The sequence below is a fragment of the Sapajus apella genome, unplaced genomic scaffold (genome assembly GCF_009761245.1).
Source record: "Sapajus apella isolate SASKATOON/1434 unplaced genomic scaffold, GSC_monkey_1.0 scaffold13, whole genome shotgun sequence".
In the NCBI taxonomy this organism is placed as follows: domain Eukaryota; kingdom Metazoa; phylum Chordata; class Mammalia; order Primates; family Cebidae; genus Sapajus; species Sapajus apella.
In genome coordinates, this window is record NW_022436953.1 from 578,305 (window position 1) to 598,539 (window position 20,235).

Sequence of the window (20,235 nt, forward strand, 5' to 3'; positions counted from 1 at the left end):
CCCAGCTACTCAGGAGGCTGAGGCAGGAGAATTGCTTGAACCCAGGCTGGAGTGCAATGGCGCGATCTCGGCTCACCGCAACCTCCGCCTCCTGGGTTCAAGCAATTCTCCTGCCTCAGCCTCCTGAGTAGCTGGGATTACAGGCACGCACCACCATGCCCAGCTAATTTTTTGTAGTTTTTAGTAGAGACGGGGTTTCACCATGTTGACCAGGATGGTCTCGATCTCTTGACCTCGTGATCCACCCACCTCGGCCTCCCAAAGTGCTGGGATTACAGGCTTGAGCCACCGCGCCCGGCGTAAATTTTTTAAATGTTCATTTTTTGGGTTTTCTTGTTCTAAAAATCTTATTTAAAACCCTTTTTACAGATATTGCACGTCTGACCTAATCTCTAATATTTTTCTCATGATATATGTGTCTTTGACATTTTACCCTATTAGGGCTGTCCGTCCATTCATCTGTCTGTCTTCTTTTGATGGTCTCGGATCTTGGCTTACTGCAGGTTCCACCTTCTGGGCTCCAGTGGTCTTCCTGTGTCAGCCTGCCAGGTAGCTGGGACTACAGGTGCGTGCCACCATGCTGGGTTAATTTTTTGCAGAGACAGGGTTTTTCCATGTTGTCCAGACTGATATTAGAGCATTTCTTAAGTTGATTTTCTAAATCACTACTTTGTTGTGTATTTCTCTACTTAATTCTCTTTCATTATTTTAGTAGTTTTTCTCCTCCCCCCAAGCATTATTTTCTGCTCTTTTATTCGGAGCTCTTTGCTCTTAAAAAAAAAAATGCTGACAGGCGCGGTGGCTCACGCCTGTAATCCCAGCACTTTGGGAGGCCGAGGCGGGTGGATCACGAGGTCAAGAGATCTAGACCATCCTGGTCAACACGGTGAAACCCCGTCTCTACTAAAAATACAAAACATTAGCTGGGCATGGTGGCGCGTGCCTGTAATCCCAGCTACTCAGGAGGTTGAGGCAGGAGAATTGCCTGAACCCAGGAGGCGGAGGTTGCGGTGAGCCGAGATAGCGCCATTGCACTCCAGCCTGGGTAACAAGAGCAAAACTCGGTCTCAAAAAAAAAAAAAAAAAGCTATTCCTCCCTAGCTTCAATAAAAATACTGCTTACAATTTTTCTTCAAGTTCTACTGTTTTTTTTCTTATTAATTCTGTTTCAGTTTGGGCCATTAGTTGTGATTCAATTATTATTTCTCTTTGGTGTATCTGGCCAGGTTTTGTCATGAGTTCTTGTGCTGGGTAATTCTGAGAGTGATAAGTGAGCCAACAAATAGGGTTCATATGCATTATCTGGGAGCAGGTGCTCAGGAGGAGAGGAAGAATTCTTAATGAATGTAATTCTCTAATAATGAGATGAATCACCAGGGGTAGTAAGGAGAAGAGAAGCCTGAATGGTCGTTGTTCATTACGTATAGAAGCTCATCTGGTCTTTGAATGACACACTGAGATAGTTGGAGTATCAATTAAAAAGAATTGATTACTTTAATCACCTTGGATAGAATATAAAAGATTGTATAATATAGTGCTCTAAAATTATAACCACAATTACTATTGGATCAACCCAATACTTTGTGACTGACTTGTTATGAAGTTCAGTGTGGTGGTGGCAGCAAGACACACATCCTGAGTTTTAAGCAAACAACTCCAGATAGTATCATTCCCCTTTTTGTTTATTAGGACATTATTACTGCCAGCAAGCACCTTTGAACTGATATTTTGTAAAATGTAATATAGTCATGTGTTGCTTAACAATGGGGATGCATTATGAGAAATACATTGTTACGCAGTTTCATCACTTTTCAACATAAACTGTACTTAGACAAACCTACATGGCATATCCTACTGCATACCTAGGCTATTTGGTATAATCTGTTGCTTCTAGGCTGCAAACCTGTACAGCACATTATGGTACTGAATACTGTAGGAAATATTTGCCATCATTGTCACACAGTGGTATTGGTGTTCTTAACATAGAAAAGGTAGAGTAAAAATTGTCACACCTGGTTAGGGCACTTACCATTAATGGAGAGTGCAGGACTGGAAGTTGCTCTGGGTGAGTCAGTGAATAAGTGGTAAGTGAACAGGAAGGCCTAGAACGTTGCCGAACACTACTGTAGACTTACAAATACTGTACACTTAGGTTACACTAAATTTATCTAAGAATAAAGTAATTGCAGTCCAGCATTACAATGGCTATAATCACCAAGCAGTAGGGATTTATCAACTTCATTATAATGTTAGGGGGCTACTGTGGTATAGGCAGTCTATCCTTGACTAAAACATTGTTATATGGCATGTGACTGTACTTTATTGAAGATTGAGCACCAAGCTCAGTACGAGCCTGAGTCCAAGATCCAGGGGACCTTGTTGTAAAAATTGCTAATTTTCGGATATGTTACTACATTTCCTTTAGCACGTCTCTCAAACTACTAGTCTCTATACAGGTATCTCAGAGGAGAGGTTCCCAAGACCTATAAACCACTTTTTCATTCTGTTAATTTTTTTTCCAAAAGAACAGTCTGTATTGCTGACCTTAGTTAGCTTTGTATTTGATATATTCGTATTCTGTTACTTTTTATAGCTTGTTTCACCAGTTTTGGTTGGAAATGGATTGTGATTTAGATTGAAGGGGGATATTTGTGGGAGAGTTTTAGTCTTCTATCTTCTGTTTTCGAGAGCTGTGTGATTGAATCAGAAGCCAAAAGTAGGCATGTAAAGCCTTCCTGTTAGAGAAACATTGTTCCTGTAAGAGAAACATTGCTTCCTAGCTTTCCTGGAGCATTAATTCTCCTTGAGGAGACAAGACATAAATGAACAAAAAGAAAAATGAGAACATAGGGTTTAGATAGCCTGACAAATTTTATTTTTGTGAATGATAGAAAGCAAAGAAGACACTAAGCAACTGACTTTTATTTAAAATCGAACAACGATCTGGGAATTCTGAGGATGAGAGAACTGGAAACTAAAGATCCATGAGGGCAGGTAACATGTCTGCTCAACACTGCCTGTTGAGCATTCCCTGGCAGATGATAGACTCAGTATATGTCGAAGAAATGAATATTTGTTGAACAGTTTGAAGAGTATCTTGAAGGAGAGAAATACTATATTTGAGCAGAGGTGAGATGCAAAAGCTTGAGAAAGTATTAGGAAGTAGACATGATCACTGAAAGCAACAGAAGACCATCCTGACCAGAGCTGTGGGAATGAGCAGGAAAGCTCTGGTAAGCAAGCCAGCTAACAGTAGATAGGGTCAAATTATAAGCAGTTATTGCTGAATTGGAATTTGGAGTTTGTTCTTTAAGCAGCATAAACTTTGAAGAGGTATTGGCATCATTGAAGCAGTGTTTTAGGAATAGTCTGAAGACATGGTGCAGATTGCAGTGAAGAGGAAACTAGAGATCAACCTTGAAAACCAGTTGTGATGTTGGATAGGAATTCTTTCAAAAGTAGTCAACTTCATAAAATAAATAATTTTTCTTCGTGTGGGATATGAAAAGGTAGTTTTAAAGCCCTAGTGATTGAACATAATGGCATGGCTGTCTTTTTCAGTATTTAGTTTTCCGTGGCATTTTGTTATTGATCTTTCTGGCTTTTAGGTGATATCATGGTATAAATTTTGAATATATTTGTTCTTCCCTTATTTGTCTTTTGTTAATGTCAAGCATAGCACATGAGACATTCCCTGTTGCTATGCAACTGCTAAATTCAATATTTAGTATTAATAAAACTGAGCAGCATTAACATCCAGTGAACAGAGAGTAGCAAAATAGGACTTTATGGTATCAAATCAATAATATTTGTTAGGTTTAATGTATTGTTGCAGGTATGAGCAAAAGAGGAGTGACTTGTTTACAGTTGCTATTTTGAGCAAAATTAGTTGTGATTAAATCTTTGTGTTTATGACCAGATTTTTGTGTTTGCTTTTGTTCTTTCTTTGTGATTGCATTTTGATTTATGACTCAGTTTTTGTTAGTATTATTGATGTTCTGCTCATTTTTTTTTCTTGTATCAAATTCCGTTCTTCTTTAAAATTTTTATCTCCCAGAGCTTTCATTTGCATTTTTCTTTCCTGGCATATTTACTTTTTTCCTTTTCAAGAATTTATGGTCAGCCTGCAGATTTGGAATTTGTTAAAATTTAATGTAAACCTAGGCTAAAGAATATTAGATTTGCTCTTCAGGATAAGACCTACTTAATGATTTCCTTTAGCCATTTGAAGTATGTATATGATATTTTCAAGATGTTGAAATACTTTATTTGTAAAATCAGAATTTCTCTTTGTGGGGGCAGGTAGGAGGGCTTAAGAATTGGAGATAGGCTGTGGGAGTTACTTATTTTTTTTGTCGAGAGTGTTCTGAAAATATCTGGTCTGCAGGGCCAAGATAGACAGTATCTAGCAGTTTCTTCTCTTCTCTTACTACTGCCTCCCCACCCCCACGGCCCTACCCTAAACCCTTTTTCCTACCTAGTGTGGGGAAGAGAAGGAACCAACAATTCAGTGGAAAATGTTTTAATTTTTGTAGGTAAATAATAAACATAGATACCTCCCATTTGTTTGAGTGGTTAGTTTGATTTTGCTAATGTCCTTGGAATAATTTCGATGGGAAGTAAAGAGAGTTGAAAAATAATTGCTCCCTAACAATAAATGAAAAATCTGGAATGTAGGAAATATCATGTAGTATAGAAAAACCAGCTCTCTCATTACGGTGTAGGTAAACTAGAGATTACTAAAAGTTATGGCTTAATACTAAGGCAAAGAAATCCCTTACATTACCATCTTCTTATAGCCAGATAAAATAACCATTTTCAGAGGCCATCAATTCTACCTCCTTCTAAATCTTTTTTTGTGATTGTATTCGTGGTAAAGAATTGATAGATGCGAGGGGGCCTTAACGTATCCAGCAGGCTGTAGTATTTTAAATAAAGTGGTACCTTATCTTTTAAGCATGGGAGTGCTTTTTAACAATTAAAAAATCACAAGCCTCTAGGTGACAGATAATGTTGCAAAATACACAGTGCCCTAAGCTGCTAGGAATTCAGTAACACTTTTTATATTTACTTTGTTGTAGTGTCATGCTCTTGCATTTGAAAAGTTGTATGTATACTGCAAGAACAAGACATGGCCACACTGAGGTGAGGGTACATACAATTCATAGACCCCTTGTAATAACCATTTGAGTTCTCAGTGAGGTCCATGGCACACATTTTGGGAACCACTGTTTTAATCCATTATTCCTGGTATGTTGTTTAAAGATACAGTCTGATTCCTGCTCTTATTTTCTTACTCTCTTGACCCATAAAAAATTGCTAGATGGCAAAGATATTTATCATGGAGTAGATCACCAGTATTTGAGGTAATAAGCCAGAAAAAACAAGTTTTTGATTTTTTTCATTTTCTACTTTCACACTGGCAAAAGGACATAATAGTTTAAATGTTTGTATACAAGTATATTGGATTTTTTTTCTCTCTCAATTTTTTTTTTTTTTTTTGGTAAGTATAATCAGTAGGGGTTACATTTATAAAGGAACCAGCACATAGTTATTGTGGCAGTGTTAAATAGTTGCAGAAGTCTTAAAAAATATATATATGTTGTAGCTTGTATGTGTGTGATGTAGTTTTTCTCAGTGAAGATTTCATAAACTGTTAACTCAAAAAATCTCTTGTCTCAATTGGTATTCGAAAAAACACAATTTAGATAATTTAGTAAGTTGTGGAAATTTTTGAAGCAGTTTGATTCATTCATTGAGAAAAGTACCTTTTAAAATAGAGCCTGAGAGTTTGTACAAAGAGGTGTTTGGGGTTTTGTAAAATGGTAGGAGAACCTGTGAATTTCTATTCCTTCATTGGTCTTGTTCTTGAATGTGCTCAGAATTTGTGTTGAACGTTAATCATTGACAGAAATGCAAAGGCTACTTGTAGATTTGCCGTTGACACTCTTTTTTTCTAAGCATCCCTTCAATAGTAATCCAGGATCCTTGAGAACTGGAAGAAAACACCATTATTTTTTTATGCAAAGATTTTTCAATACCAGAGTGAATATTATTGTTGGTAATGGATTTTGTTTTTATCCTTTCAGGGTTTGAAAGTATTCTTGAAGGGCTGTTTGGACCTGCATTATTAAAAGATCTCAGTTTATTTAAAGGTATTCAAAAAATTTTTGGTATTTCAAATTCTTCCTGGTGACATACATGATACCTTGGTGATTTAAGCCTGTCTCCTATTTATTCACAGTTTCATGTGAGTTAAAACTGTATTCATGTAAGCGTCTTTTTGTGTTCAGTTGATATTTTTAATGTATGTATTTATGATGTATTAACTAGTGAGCAGTTGAGAACTTAAGAATTTTGAGAGTTAAGAATTTTAAGACAAATATGGCCCAACTACTTAGGTTTTTGTTAAACAGTATTTTGAAATTAATTCTAATTTATTTTCTGAAAAATTATCTTTTTTGACTATTAATTTGTTACTATTTTTTTGCAGACTGTGAACCTGAAAGCATTTCTGATTGGACTTTTGATGAAAACTGTTTATTCTGTTGCTTGAGAAGAGATAAAGTAAAGGTAACCAAGAAGCTTGAGGAACTTTTATTTAGTGTAGTACTTTAAAGTTTTCATTTCTTAAAACGTTGTATTACTTTGTTGGAGGATTGTAGGAAAAAAAAGGTATGGGTTTATACTTAATTATGAAAGAGTTTGACGGTAACTCTGGGTTTTGCCATTTCAATTCCTTCCATCCTGTTGATTAACCTATTAAGAAATCTATATCATACCATGCATTTTTAAATTGTTGCTGTTGCTTTGGTTTTTTTTTTTTTTTTGCTTTTTTGAGATGGAGTCATGCTGGGATGCCCAGGCTTGAGTGAAATGGCAACATCTCAGCTCACTGCAGCCTCTGCCTCCTGGGTTCAAGCGATTCTCCTGCCTCGGCCTCCCGAGCTGCTGGATTACAGGCGCACACCACCACACCTGGATAATTTTTTATTTTTAGTAGAGATGGGGTTTCACCGTATTGGCCAGGCTGGTCTTGAACTCCTGACCTCAAGTGATCTGCCTGCCTCATCCTCCTAACGTGCTGGAATTACAGGCATGAGCCACTGTGCCTGGCCCATGCATTGTTTTATTTATGTAGTTCACTAGCAGAGTAATTAACTAGGTCTCAAACCATACCCCAGGCCGGGCGCAGTGGCTCATGCCTGTAATCCCAGCACTTTGGGAGGCCGAGGCAGGTGGATCACCTGAGGTCAGGAGTTCGAGACCAGCCTGGCCAACATGGCGAAACCCCACCTCTATTTAAAAAAATAATAATAAAAACTGTTGTGTTTATTTTAAAAATAAAATGTGTGGTAATTCAATGAATCAGAGTTATTTTTAGTGCAAAAAGAATGGTAACAAAAAAATAAAAAAGAAAGAAAAAAGGGGGGCGGAGGAGTAAAAAAAGAAAAAAATGGTAATGTAGGTCTAGATCAAGCAGTTACTGATTCATGTAGATTTATGATGTACTATGGTTTATACTTTAAAACATTTCTTCGTAATATCTGGACATGAATGCTATTATTTTCAGTTGTGTAAATTGGCTGAACCTTTGTGTATCTGTTGTTTTATTGCTTTGTTTTAAACATAAACAATTTTGCTTTAGAAAACATTTCACTTGTTGGAAACATTTATTAATAATGGTTTACTGTCTTTTTTTTTTTTTTTCATGGTACTTCTGTTCCCTGTTTTAAAGCCTTGGAAACACTTTCTTCTGCCCTATGCACTCTTAACTTAAATCATTGACCAGATTTTATCAGTTTTTTCCTGATAATGAATTTTATTCTTTTTCATTTCCACAGTTACTACTATAGTTCTATCTTAATTTTCTTCAGTCTCTTAAATATTTCTACAAGGTTAAACTACTTCCAACCCTCACCCCTCAAATAGTGTAGAAATGTTACCTTATAGTCTTCGATGACTTTCTCATTGTCTTTTTGATTCATTAGCCTAACAGTGCCACAGTACCCTCCACATTTTAATACACTTTTCTTTCTGTACAATTTTCTTTCAGCTAAACTGATCTGATCATTTAAACAAGATGCTTTTTACTAGTGTTTGCACTACACCATAGCATACCCTTTCTCTATAGCTAGAAATTCCCTTGCTTTTACTCTTAAGCCCCACCCTTCCTCTGCTCCTATTGCTGTTTCAACCTTTCACACTGTTGTAAATATTATCTGTGCCAATTACTTGTCAGTTAATATTCTGCCTTATTTTGTTTATCTGTTTCTGTGTTTGAATCTTTTGTTCCTGACTACATTGTCAACTGCCAAAGACTAGATAGACTATGCTGTATGTTTCCTTGTACCCCTGCATATAACCATTGTATCACTATTTATCCTTGTTGGCAAGTTGCTTTAAAATTTGAAAGCCAACATGTAGCCAACTTAAAAGCTTCTTAATGTTCTTTCATGGCTTCTTTTTGTTGTTTTCTACATGAAAACGTTGTTGCTGTGTTTGGAATAGCCTATTTTTGTTGAATTGAGGAAGATTTTTTCAAACTTAATGTGGCTCCAAAACGAGAGACTAGAAAGTAAAGCAGCATGGTTTTGAGTTAAACTTCCAGTGAAGTTGAAGTTCATAATTTTAAACTCTGTGTGTGTGCACGTGTGCGTGCACACGTCTTGTGGCTATTTACTGAGCAAGCCATTTAATAGGAACTTTTGAAGAATAAAAAGAAAAAACAGTTACTAATTTTTTTAGTTTTTCAGTTTACGATAAGGAAGAGAGTCATTCTATGCTTGGTAGTTGTATACAGTATATTCTTGTGATATGATTGAGAGTTTTCCTTTGCTATATGAGGGTAAAATATTATATGAATTTTTAAGAGATAGGGTCTCACTGTGTTGTCCAGGCTGAACTTGAACTACTCTACGGCTTAAGTGATCCTGCTTCTTCAACCCTCCAAGTAGCTGGGACTACAGATGCACATCTCCACACTGGCTTGTGTGAATATTTTTAGAAGGAAATACAGATAGAGAAAGTCATGAAACGATGAAGCATTTAAAACAACTGTTGTCCTGTTTGTAGTTCTACAGTTTTTAGTTGGTTTTCTAAATATAAATAATATTTCCATTTGACAACTCAACTGGTTCTGCGAAAGCTGTTTTTCTCCATTGGATACTATACCTCCTTTCTTTGGCGTTTTTTATTTTCAGAGAATTCATACATTTGTAATAGAAAATAGGAAAAGAGAAAGCCTATATCATGTGAATTGTCAGATATACAGTATTTCTTTAGTTGTGTTAGACTTAAAAGTGTTTATATTGGAACTCTTTCTAGTCATTTGGAGCATCTTGTCTGAGAAGGACTCGAATCTAGGAACTAAATCTTTTTATTTTTTATTTTATTTTTTTGAAATTATATTCACTGGATTGAGACTTGCATTTTAAGGCTGGCTTTAGATTATAAAGGAGGAACTATCTGGAGAGTGTGGTAATAGCCAGTAGGTGGCAGCATAGAGCATGGTATTGGAATCGAGTTCAAGGTTGGCGTGGTGGAATAATATAGGTAGTATTTGGAAAAGCAGTTAGAACTATTGATCTGATATTTGGGGAACAGAAGTTATGCATATCTTTTAGCTAATTGGATTTTCAGTAAATAATCTGTAGAATGGGTAAAGCAAAGAAATAGAACAGGGATTCTCCTAGAGATTAGTAAAAATTTTTGAACTACACTTCAGGATCCTGCAGAAGTTAGAGAATATAATTTGAAAGGAAAGGCAACTAATATGTTGTGAGCATCTGCTATGTGCCAGTTATTTTTACATGTTCTTTTTTTTTTTTTTTTGACTGGGTCTCTCTCTTTCACCCAGGCTGGAGTGCAGTGGCGTGATCATGGCTCACTGCAGCCTCCACCTCTTGGGTTTAAGCAATTCTCATGCCCCAGCCTCCTGAGAAGCTGGGACTACAAGCGTGCACCACCATGCCCAGCCACATGCTTCCACTTAATCTTCAAAACAATCCTAGTTTTATAAAGAAAGAAATGGAAAGGATCAGAGACATTAAGTTATGGGCAAAATCACATAGCTGAGATTTGATCCATGTTTTTAGAATATATGCATTTTGATAACAGTAGGAGCAGGAGCATGGAAAATAGAGAGCAAGAATTAAGTAGGCCTTGGAATTCAGTTGGAAAAAGGGAAGGAATCCTCAGTTGGAAATTTCTCCAACTCAAAAGTTGGAAAGAGGGAAAGCATATTTGAAATGACCAACCCTAGCTGTGTTAAGAATCTGTTAGTGACTGACTGCCTCAGTTACCTATTTACTTCTTTCCTTCCTCCCTTTTTCTGTTTTATGGACATAAAGTAGGAACTCTAAAATATTTATTAAAAGAGTGACTAAGAAGTCAGGAGGCTGAATAAACTTGGAAAATTATAATAATTAATAGCTGTTTTGAGTATTTACATGTGCCGACCATATATACACAGTTCTCTGTGTACTGCTTATTCATGAGACTTTCCTTTAACCTTTTTTTAAGCTTCAAATTTTAAAATTAATTTTAGCCTTATGAAACAGTTGCAAAAATTGTAAAAGGGAATCCCATATATCCTTCTGCCAGATTTTCCAAATGTTAGCATGTTATATAACCATAGTACAATTATAAATTCAGGAAATTCAATGATATAATAGTATAATCTGCAAACCTTTGCAAATTTGCCATTTATTTCAGTAGTGTCCTTTATCTCGTCCAAGATCCAGTCCAGGATTACAGTCTTACTGATGTATCATTTTTAGTGCACCATATCAGAAAGCACATGGCGATGTATACTTTCATCACTTGGTTAAGGTGCTATCTGCCTCTTTTCTCTAAGATTTCTTTCTTTCTTTCTTCTTCTTCTTTTTTTTCCTTTTTGTAGTTAATGGATTCCTTGTAGGGGGAGGTACCTTGAGATTTTGTAAATATCCTCTTTTTTAAAATTACGCTAGTTTTTGATAATACACTAATTTTAGCATCCACTGATGAATATTACCTGAAAAAAAATATTACTGTGATGTTAACCAAATGATTTTCTCTTTCCATTATTCTACCTTTATGAGTTGGAATTCTATTGTAAGGAAGAACTTCTCTTTCTCCCCATTTATGTTGTTGTTTTAATGTATCAGTATGAACTCGAATTCTTATTCTGTGGGTTATAATTCATTACAACCATTGTTTACTTTGCAGTTCACATTATCCAAGGCCATTTAGAGCCCTTTGAAATTGTCTCTTGCATCCTTTTTGACGTCTTTCTTGCCTGTTTGTTTGTTTGTTTGTTTTTTTGGCACTTCGTTTTACCTTTTGGCATAAAAAGATGCTCCAGTCTTAACATGTACTTTCCCTGTCCCAGCCCTGGCTTTCTCCAAAGAACTCTAGTTACTTTTAGAGAATTAAGAATTCAAGGTGTGAGCACCAGGTGTACTCTTAGTACTAGAGTGTCATTGCTTTGAAACATGTATGTTTACTAAAGTACATGTATATCTGTGTTATTTTATATATCACTGAAAAACCGTCTAATGAGATTTTTTTTATTACAGATGTGTTGATAGTATGAAGAGCTAATCTAGTAGTAGTGAGAGGGTGGCAGAGAGATGGGAAGGATAAGAAATTACTTTTACTCCTAAAAATGGACTGCTTCAGTGATGAGTCTCTTGTGTATGGCTGAGATGGAGATAGCTGTTGTAAAGTACAGATTAACATGACAATTCATTAAGGATGATGGGAGAGTAGAATGTTATACCAAAACATAAAATTAGTTTATGCACTTATGTTAAGACTAAAGTAAATTTAGTATTTTTTATTGGCATATTAGGAGAATGTTCTAAGAAGTTAGAACTTGAGGCTGGATGCAGTGGCTCACGCCTATAATCCTGGCACTTTGGGAAGCTTCAGGCAGGTAGATCACTTGAGGCCAGGAGCTTGAGACCAGCCTGGCCAATATGGCAAAACCCCATATCTACTGAAAATATAAAAAATTTAGCTAACTGTGGTGGCCCATGCCTGTAATTCCAGCTACTTGGGAGGCACAACAGTTGTTTCAACCCAGGAGGCAGAGGCTACAGTGAGCCGAGATCGTTCCTGGGTGATACAGCAAGACTGTCTGCAAAAGAAAAAAAAAAGTTAGAACTTGATCTGTGTTTTTGAAGAACATCTAAGTCTGGATAAGCGAGATGAGAAGGCACATCCTGGGTGGAACACGGCATTTATTTTTGGAAGTTACCAGTGATATGGTTGGAGCCAGATTATAGATACCTTTCAATGCCCAGCTAGCTCAGGAGTCATGTAACTAAGTCTTTTTCACTGTATCAGCAAATATTTTGCTGAATATTTCATAATTTCTTCCGATTCGTGAATATGCATTGTTTGGTTATATCCCTTTAACATTTTAGTTTTTATTGCTATTTTATTTTATTTTATTTCATTTCATTTTATTTATTTATTTGAGATGGAGTCTCGCTCTTATTGCTTAGGTTGGAGTGCCGTGGCATGATCTCAGCTCACTGCAGCCTCTACCTCCCAGATTCAAGCGATTATTCTGCCTCAGTCTCCTGAGTAGCTGGGATTACAGGTGTGCGCCACCATGCCTGGCTAATTTTGTATTTTCAGTAGAGACAGGGTTTCACCATGTTGGCCAGGCTGGTCTCAAACTCCTGACCTCAGGTGATCCACCCCACTTGGCCTCCCAAAGTGCTGGGATTACAGGTGTGAGCCACCGCTCCAGGCCTTTGTTGCTATTTTAGTACATTGATAGTTTTTTTTTTTTTTCCTCCAAGCCAAACTGTATCCAGCTTTATTAAAGATACTTTCAATAAACAATCATGGTATTTCTGGCAGAACATGGGCAGACTATCGTTAACAGTATAGAACAACTTTCAGACTCCCCTATTCAGTAGACAGAAATCAGAAAGCCTCTATAAAACCGAATGAAGTCTTCATCTGATGCTTTGAACAGGGGAAGTTTAGAGTGAGGGTTGACATTTGACATTTAGCATATTATTTAACAACTTTTCAAGAGCTGCCCCTGACTTTCAGGAATTGAAATGAAAATGACAGTATTTATCTGAAGATCTACAATCTAGAAATGGAACCACTACTCTTTTGAGGGGTGCCATCTCAGTGGTATCACTGGTAAGTCCAGATTGCCTGACACACTGGTAACCATTTATTGGGGCTGAGGTCCCAACAGATGTTTGGATTTAAGGGAGTTAAATCGATGCCAAAAGGTGGAAAGGGAGAAGAGGACATAAAAACACATTTACTTTTCCGTACCATAAGGTTTTTGTGTCATGGTGACCATGTGTGTCAAAGTCAGGAAATCCCACCTCCTGGGAGCCAAGAGGAAGTCTCTAAACTAGGAGAGAAGGGTGTTTTCCCCACATCAGTCCAGCTTTGGAGACATTCTGTGCCCCTTCCCCAAAAAGCAACAGTGAAGTATTCTATGTGTTCACAGCGTAGCTTTAAAAGCAACAATGAAATATTCTGCGTGCTCACAGCATAGCTTAAAAAAAAAAAAAAAAAAAAAAGAAAGTAAAACAAAATTCTGCATTTTTATGAAACTTGGTGAAAAATAGTATTTCAAACTATACAGTCAGTAAGAGTACACAGTTATCAAAAATGCACACACTTCACACAGCATCTGCAGCACCTTCAGTTTTCTGTGCCTGGTCTGATTTTCATCTCCATTTTCTGTAGGGTTTTTCCCCTCCTTGGCAGCATCAGCTTTTCCCTTTTTCCCTTTGGATACCTTGTCTCCCTCCTTTACAGGGCCCTTTGGAGGCTTGGGCTCTGGCTTTGGAGGAGCAGGGTTAGCAGACAACCCACAGATCTCTGTGGTTCTCCCTTCACTTGGGCATCGTCTCCTTTAGCATCCCCTTCAGCCTTCTCTAGGCATATTGGCAGTGTTAGCGGCAGGATGTAGGTGCTTGGCACAGGATGCAGTGATACCCGGCCTTTCGTAGTCCAGGAATCATTCTCACCTCGTCTTCGCCCTGCTCCCATTGAAAGTTTATATTAAGAGCAAATGATAAATCTAGTTGTTACCTTTTTATTGTATTCTTCAACATGTATTCATCTTGAATATATTACGTTGGGCTACTCAACCATTCTTGATGTGACTTGCCTGTCATCTTTTACCAGAATACCACAAATCAGTAAGTATTTGCAATATATATTATATAAAAAGAACTATGGAGGAGAAAATATCAATATAGCTTCCATTAGGAGTGAGAAAGAAACACATGAGATACTTAAAGGATACACACATATATATATAAAGGAGAGATTATATATATAAAATACATGTATTTTATATATATATATATATATATATATATATATATGTGCATATTTTGAGACAGAGTCTTGCTCTGTTGCCTAGGCTGGAATGCAGTGCCGCGATCTTAGCTCACTGCAACCCTCCACTCCCGGGTTCAGGCGATTCTTGTGCCTCAGCCTCCTGAGTAATTGGGACTACAGATGCGAACCACCTCACCCGGCTACTTTTTGTATTTTTAGTGGAGATGGGGTTTCACCATGTTGGCCAGGCTGGTCGTGAACTCCTGACCTCAAGTGACCTGACTATTGGCTTCCCAAAGTGCTGGGATTACAGGCTTGAGCCATTGCGCCCAGCCTATATATGAGATTTAAATAGAATGCAAAGTTAAACAGATGTGACAAATTAATACGTGTTAATTAGGTGCTCAGTTAATTGTACAAATCTAAATTGCTGGGGCTTACCTTGTCATATTTCTGGAGATGTCTGGTATAGATTATTTAGAAGGATTAAAGAAAACTACTTGATGTGAATTTGTGCTCAGTAGGAGATTCCATTAACTATCAAAGAGTTTATTTTGTTGGTCTCCTGATTTGTGGCATTGTTTGCAAAACAGGCTAGGGGAAACCATTAATTGGTGACTGCTCTGTTCAATTTTATGTGGTCATAGTCAATGAATAGACTAATCATTTGGCAAGTTTATTAAATGTCTGGTTCTGTGTTTGGCCAGAGAGGATAACAACGAATTAAAAGACCTGGTCCCCACTTGGTTGGAGAATATTGAGGAAACTGTGGGTGGCAAAAGCAATTAGACTTGTAATCTATAAAGAGATTTAAATCACCCATCCTGTGCACCCAGAACCTGAGTTCCCATGTAGGCAGGGAACATTGAATGTAAAATCCCATTCTCATTCCTATATGTAGTAATTTAGAGATGGTGGCTAATAAAAGAAAATGTAAGTACTGTAGCAGTTTGAGAGATGCAGTAGATGACACTGGAGTTACTTAATCTAGAAGATAGAACCCAAACTGAACCTTAAAAGGATCTTTGTGTGTTTTAGAGTGGTTGGTTTGGTAATTGTGTTTAGGATTTACAGTGTGAAAATTATGGGAGGCTCTTAAAATAATTCAGAAAATGAAACTGAACTAGAGTAATGGCTGTGAAGATGCGTAAGGAAGCAATGTGCGTAGAGAATCTGAAATAAATTGTCAAAGCTTATTGAATACGTAAATATATAAATAAGGGAGAGGGAAGTGATACTGACCTTAGGCTTCCACCCCAGATGGCTTGGCATGGTGAATTAAAAGTCAGAAGTCAAGAAGAGAGAAGGGGAAGTTGTGGTGCAGTGGCCATTTTTATGAGGAGAATAATGGAGATACCTCAAAGTATTTTGAGGTGAGAGTGAACATTTAAAGTGTCGGTAGACAGAGTTGTGGGAAATGAGTTGAAATAAAAGGTCTGAGGTGAAAATATACTGGAGAGGGTTTCTGAAAACATGTGATTGGATTATTTAAACAAAGTTTTTGAGGAGTAAAGCACAAAATACTGAGTTTTATAAAAGACCTTCATTTTAGGAAGTAAGAAGAATCAGATTAAAAAGAAGATAGAGTCATAAAATAAATGAGTTACCCATTTTGCATTCAGTTATCTTCCTGGCCCCATACTGTATAATGACTAGGGGGATGGGTTGTCATGTTTGTCAAACAACGTGGACTCCTGTACCATTTCCCAGAATGGACCTCAGATGGGTTGAGCGAGTACCCTCAAAACATACTACAGTGGGCTTTCAGAGAATAGGTTCTCAAGAATTCTGGTTGTAGAGGACAGACAATAAGTCTGACAGCATTAATGAATATGTGGGTGTTGGTGGGAGTTAAGAAATGCATCTATATACGCTACTAGCTTGAAAAGTTGTCAGTGAAAGGAATGATGATGAAAACAGGACCATAGAAAAATAGGCAAAGGATTTAAGTAAAGATTTTGGGAGCTAAAGGAGGACGCTTACATACCATACTCAGGAAGAAATTAAAACTGTTACAAGGAGGAAACAGTTGGAAAAGGCAAGATTGTAAGATAACCAACAAGATACTAGTTACCGAATATTGATAGGACATTCCTACTGAAATTAGAATACAGTCAGTGTAACTTCAGGAGTTACAATTGGTAGGAATTAAATGAGGCATGAATGCCTGAGTGTGAGAACCGTGTCCAACTGACTTTGCTCTCACAGAGATAGCAGTGACTGGTGAGAAACTCTAAGATATGAAGGCAGTGTTTAACACAAGAATAAGGTGGAATAGGCTGAGGTAACTGTACTCCTCTCATCTGCAGTGCTGCTCAAAGTTTTCTAGTTACACCAGCAACATGAAAGGAAAAGATTCAAGTAAAATAAGATTTCCTTAGCCAGCAGTGCATTTTTAAGTATAAAAAATTACTGAAGTCTAGATATTAAACAAAATCTTATTTTTTGTATTTTACATTTTGTCAGTGTAAAAACCACGAGGCATTTGGAATGTGTACACATTGAGGTACCTTTCAACTCTAAAATTCTGTGATTCTCTTGTCTTTTTTCAGTAGCTTGCTTAAGGAGATTCTTAGAATTAATCAGTGACCTAAGTTTAGAATATGCCTACTTATATACAAATTTGGGCTAGAGTTATATAGAGCCTCAGTGTTTGATTTGAATGTCTTAATAGAGTCAGTATTTTCTCTTTCTGCTCATGAGTATAGGTCTCATTTTTTTCTTTCTTTCCTTATGAACTGGTATTTGCATGTTAGACTTTCTTTGTTCTTTCCCCTCCATTATGAGAGCTTGTATTCTGTTTCTCTTCTCTTCCCTCCTCTCCCCGTTTGTTAGGTCTCCATCTTTTTTGAAATTATTTGCATTTTCTTCATGGATTGTACCTTTTTATTTTTTTAAATTACAGTAAATGTACATAACATTTAATATCTTAAGTATATTTAAGTATACAAGATCAGCAGTTAAGTACTTGCATTGTAGTGCAGTCAGTCTCCAGAACTCTATTCATCTTATAAAATGGAAACCCTTTGTCCATTAAACAGTAACTCTCCCATTTCCTCCTCTCTTTAGCTCCTGGCAACCACTATTCTACTTTTTGTCTCAATGATACCTCCATATAAGTAGAATCATAGAGTATTTGTCACTTTGTGACTGGCTTGTTTTGCCTAAGATAATGTTTTTGTTTTTTCTTATTGTTGTATGTGTCAAAATTCCTTCCTTTTTAAACCAGAACAATATTCCATTTATGTATATATCACATTTTGTTCATCCATCAGTGGACCCTTGGGTTGCTTTCACCTTTTAGCTGTTTTAAATAATTCTGCTATGAACATGGGTTTACAAATATCTCTTTTTGAGATTCTGCTTTTAATTTTTTTTTTTTTTTTGTATATACCTCGAAATGGAATTGTTGGATCATATGGTAATTCTGTTTTTAAGTTTTTGAGGAACTACCAGACTTTCCCACATTGGCTGCACCATTTTACATTGCAACCAGCAGTGCTAAAGGCTTCCAGTTTTTCCACATTGTTGCCCTCATTTGTTATCTTCTGTGGTTGGTTTTTTTTGTTTGTTTGTTTTTCCAATAAGACTTTTTATTTGCCACTATTATAAGTCTGAACTTTAAACAGATTCTTGGACTCGTGGTTCATATCCATCAGCTCGTTCAACTTTAGCGCCTGTCTCATCCCCAGTGGCTTTTCCAGAACTACTGCCTTCACCAAGAAGCTCCATGAGTTTTCCCAATTCAAACTTGGGCTTCTTCAGTATTTTTACTTTTCTAACGAAGACATCATGGAGAGGATAAATAGAGTGGCAAGCCTTTTCTATGTCTTTACCAATGCTGTCTGGAATCAATTTGTTGACCACTTCTTTCAAGTCATTTGTCTGCAACTCTTGGGTCATGATTTCCACCATCTTCTTCCAGATTTGGCGGACCTGTTGGTGCTGAGCATAAGAGGTCTTCCGTATCTGATTGTTGCATTTTTTTAGTAAAACCAACACAGAACAGACGAAGCAAGTAACCATCGGTAGTCTTGACATCAACATGAGCTTCAATCATTGTCTGCCATTTTTTGACCATGGAACACATTTTGTCATGGGTAAGATCCATTCCATGGAAGTTAGTCAGGCAGTTTTTGCCCTGAACGTCTTCAGTAATCAGCTTGAATTTCCTAAATGCAACTTCATCATTCTGCAAATCAGCAAGACTAACTTCAAACACTCGACCCTTGAGGCCATCAGATGCAATTTTGGTTCCGTGGGTCCTGGTGACTAGCGTCTTTCCAATATTTCTTATATTGAACATAGCGGGTGCTTTCACATCATACCAATCTTTCTTAGAAAATGGATCAACCACTTTCTTCTTGGCTCCCTTTTTGCTGCCTTTCGTAAGGCGCTTGTTCTTGCCAACCGTCATGGTGCTGCTCAGAGAGCCAAAAGGCGGTTTTTCTTTTTTTCGATAGTAGCTATGCTAATGAACATGAAGTAGTATCTCATTGTGATTTTGGTTTGCATTTCCCTAGTGATTCATAGTGTTGAACAGCTTTTTGTGTGATTGTTGGCCATTTGTATATCATGTTTAGAGAAATGTCTGTTCAAGTCCTTTGCCCATTTTTGAATTAGGTTGTTGGTTGTTAAGTTATAGTTCTGCGTGCGTGCATGCATGCGTATGTGTGTGTGTGCATGAAGAACTATATATATATATGTGTGTGTATGTATATATATAAATATATATATTTGTTCTTTTGGGAAGGGAGAGGGAAGTAGGCGGGGGCCTGGGGGTGGTGGTGCGGGAGACAGGATGCTACTCTGTTGCCCAGGCTGGAGTACAGTGGTGCAGACACTACTCACTGCAGCCTTGACCTCCCGGGCACATGTAATCCTCCTGCCTCAGCCTCCCAAGCACCTGGGACCACAGGCACTCGCCACCATACCTGGCTAATTTTGAAATTTTTTGTGGAGTTGGGGCCTTGTCATGTTGCCCGGGGTGGTCTTGGATTCCTAGACTCAAGAACTCAGAGAATCCTAGAACTCTTAGGCTCATGCTTTCCCTTCTTGGCCTCCCAAAGTGCTGGGATTACAGGTGTGAGCCACCTCCCCTAGCCTATATAGTCTTAATATTAACCTCATATCAGATACACAATTTGCACATTATCTCCCCTTTTATAATTTGTTTTTTTCACTCTCTCGTGTCCTTTGATGCACGAAGTTTTAAATTTTGATTTAGTTTCAGTTTATCTATTTTTACTTTCGTTGTCTGTTCTTTTAGAGTTGTATCGAAAAAATCGTTGCCAGATCCAGTGTCATGAAGCTTTTGCCCTGTTTTCTTCTAAAAGTTTTATAGTTGTAGCTTTTACAGTACGTCTTCAATCTATTTTGAGTAAATTTTTGTATACGATACAAGGCAAGGATCCAACTTCATTCTTTATTTTAATTTTTTGGAGGCAGAGTTTCACTATATCTCCCAGGCTGGAGTGCAGTGGCACAGTCTCAGCTCACCACAACCTCTGCATCCCGGAGTCAAGCGATTCTCGTGCCTCAGCCACCAAGTAGCAGGGATTACAGGTACATACCATCACACCTGGCTAATTTTTTTTTGTATTTTCAGCAGAGATAGGGGTTTACTATGCTGGCCAGGCTGGTCTCGAACTCCTGGCCTCAAGTGATCCTCCTGCCGTGGCCTCCCAAAGTGCTGGGATTACAGGTGTGAGCCACAGTGCCCAGCCTAGTAGTATGTGGATGCCCATGTTTCCCAATACCAGTTGTTGAGAAGAGTTGTTTCTCCCATTGAATGGTGTTAATATCCTTGTAGAAAATCATCTGACCACATCTAAGTGTTTATTTCTGGACTGTTTCATTAGTTCATGTGTCTCTCTTAATGTCAGTACCACATTTTGGGAGGGATTACTGTAACTT

At 37.4% G+C, this 20,235-nt stretch overlaps 1 protein-coding gene and 1 pseudogene across 19 annotated transcripts in view; one reads left to right on the forward strand and one right to left on the reverse strand.

Annotated features, from left to right (window-relative positions):
• Nucleotides 1-20,235, forward strand: part of LCOR (ligand dependent nuclear receptor corepressor) — a 159,161-nt gene that overhangs the window by 61,896 nt on the left and 77,030 nt on the right. For 14 of the 18 annotated variants that reach the window (XM_032281164.1, XM_032281157.1, XM_032281161.1 and 11 more), the window contains 2 exons: nucleotides 6,090-6,155; nucleotides 6,494-6,573. Coding sequence is in view for 8 of the 18 variants with exons in the window: in XM_032281157.1 (XP_032137048.1) it covers nucleotides 6,090-6,155; nucleotides 6,494-6,573 (146 nt within the window). In the remaining 10 variants the exon portion in view is untranslated. Of the gene's footprint in view, nucleotides 1-6,089; nucleotides 6,156-6,493; nucleotides 6,574-20,235 lie in introns of those variants that run through there. The other 4 variants (XM_032281160.1, XM_032281167.1, XM_032281156.1 and 1 more) reach the window with 1 other exon arrangement.
• LOC116553727 lies at nucleotides 17,905-18,766 on the reverse strand (annotated as a pseudogene). Its single transcript, XR_004269884.1, has one exon. The product of XR_004269884.1 is annotated as a 40S ribosomal protein S3a pseudogene (transcript).